Source organism: Myotis lucifugus, unplaced genomic scaffold, assembly GCF_000147115.1.
Source record: "Myotis lucifugus unplaced genomic scaffold, Myoluc2.0 scaffold_1968, whole genome shotgun sequence".
Lineage (NCBI taxonomy): Eukaryota > Metazoa > Chordata > Mammalia > Chiroptera > Vespertilionidae > Myotis > Myotis lucifugus.
The window spans coordinates 7,458-9,219 of NW_005873016.1; the positions used below are offsets into that span (position 1 = coordinate 7,458).

The window sequence follows — 1,762 nt, forward strand, 5'->3', positions numbered from 1 at the left end:
TCCTTTCTGGTTAATGTACCAGCATTTTCCCAGTTGTTCCAGCTGGATATGTAAAAGTCGTCCTAGACTCCTTTGCTCTGGTCCTATCAATTAGTCCTAGCTATAGTTAATATATATATTATTGATTTTGAGAGGAAGGGAGAGGAAGAGAGAGAGAGAAACGTGAATGATGAGAGAAAATCATTGATTGGCTGCCTCCTGCACGTCCCCCTAGTGGGATGACCAGGACTCGAACCATGACCTCCTGGATCATAGGTCTACACTCAACCACTGAGCCAGGCCAGCCAGACCCAGCTATAGATCTTAATTCTTCCCTAATGTCTCCTGTCCATCTCAACTGTCATGCCCCATCATCCTTCACCACACTTTACAGAAGCTTCCAGAGTTTTGTGTCATGCAAGTTCTATCAGTGGCCTCAGTTTTATGTATTACAAGAATCATTAAGATGACTGTTTAAAAATTCATATTTTGGCAGTGCAACTAATAATGGATATGAGCCCAAAGACAAGTAACTAACTACTTGTTAGATTGACTAGTCAGCATCACACATCTCTTAGGAGCTATTACAATTGACACATTATCGTACTAGTTGATACCTCTCTATCCCTTGTATAATAATGGTCAATTGTTTATAACATTAAATAACTTAATTTTTCTACAGTAAATACAGGGTGCCCCTCAAAAATGTATACACACTTTAACAGCTGATACTTCAATTTTGAAAATGATATGTATTTTAATAAACACTGCCTTTATAATTATTCAAAGTGCATGTGTACATTTTTGGAACTACATATATACATATATATATATATATACACACACACACACACACATATATATATTGCTTTTACAGTCAGTAAGAAAGAAAAACAAACATAAAAAAGAAAACTATTTTCTCTAACTTGGAATATGGAGACTGTTCATTCACCCTTCTTGTAGCTGATTGACCACTTTTTCCCCCTTGGATATTATGATGCATGTATTCTGTATGTTTCTTCATAATAGTCTTATCATTTAAACCTGCTAAAGGCTTTCACCTAAGTGGAGCCTAACACAGGAGTTGAAATATATTTCATAGAAACGAGCAATCCTCTCTTATCTGTACCTCGTTCATGTCATGGTCGAGGGATAATTATCATCGTTCACTTTACAGATCATTCAGCTGATTGAAGGCAAAGCCTCCGCTTACGTGTTTGCGAGTCCTGGCTGTAAGAAGTGGGACACTTGTGCTCCAGAAGTCATTCTACACGCTGTGGGAGGTGAGTCCGTTTTATTAGCAGGGATTATAGCTTTTGCAGTAACGCCACTTTACCTAGACTCTCAGGATATAAGAGCTAGGAGGAAAGTTAGCGATTATCTGTTCCAACCCCCACATTTCATAGGCGAGAAAATAGATTTTCAGCCAGTTCATTTTTCTTTACATATAGTTTCTTTTTTTGGACCTTGATCTGCATGTAGTTAACTTAATTAAACCCTTATTAATTTATGGCTTTAATGCTTTTAGGGCTTTTTAAAAATATATTTTTACTGATTTCTGAGAGGAAGAGAGAGTGAGAGAGAGAAATAGAGACATCAGTGATGAGAAGAGAATCTCTGATAGTTTAGGCCCGATCCAACAGAGATCGGACCTAAACCGGCAGTCGGACATCCCTCTCCCAATCCGGAACTACTGGCTCCTAACCACTCTGCCTACCAGCCTGATTGCCCCTAACCACTACAGCTTGCCAGCCCAATCACCCCCTAACCACGCACCTCCAGC

At 39.0% G+C, this 1,762-nt stretch overlaps 1 protein-coding gene across 1 annotated transcript in view; it reads left to right on the top strand.

The window, feature by feature from the left end:
• Positions 1–1,762, top strand: part of LOC102420759 (3'(2'),5'-bisphosphate nucleotidase 1-like) — a gene marked incomplete at its 5' end in the record, with an annotated part of 11,171 nt that overhangs the window by 7,235 nt on the left and 2,174 nt on the right. The window contains one exon of the mRNA XM_014450301.1: positions 1,157–1,262. Within this exon, the coding sequence (XP_014305787.1) occupies positions 1,157–1,262 (106 nt within the window). The remainder of the gene's footprint in view (positions 1–1,156; positions 1,263–1,762) is intronic.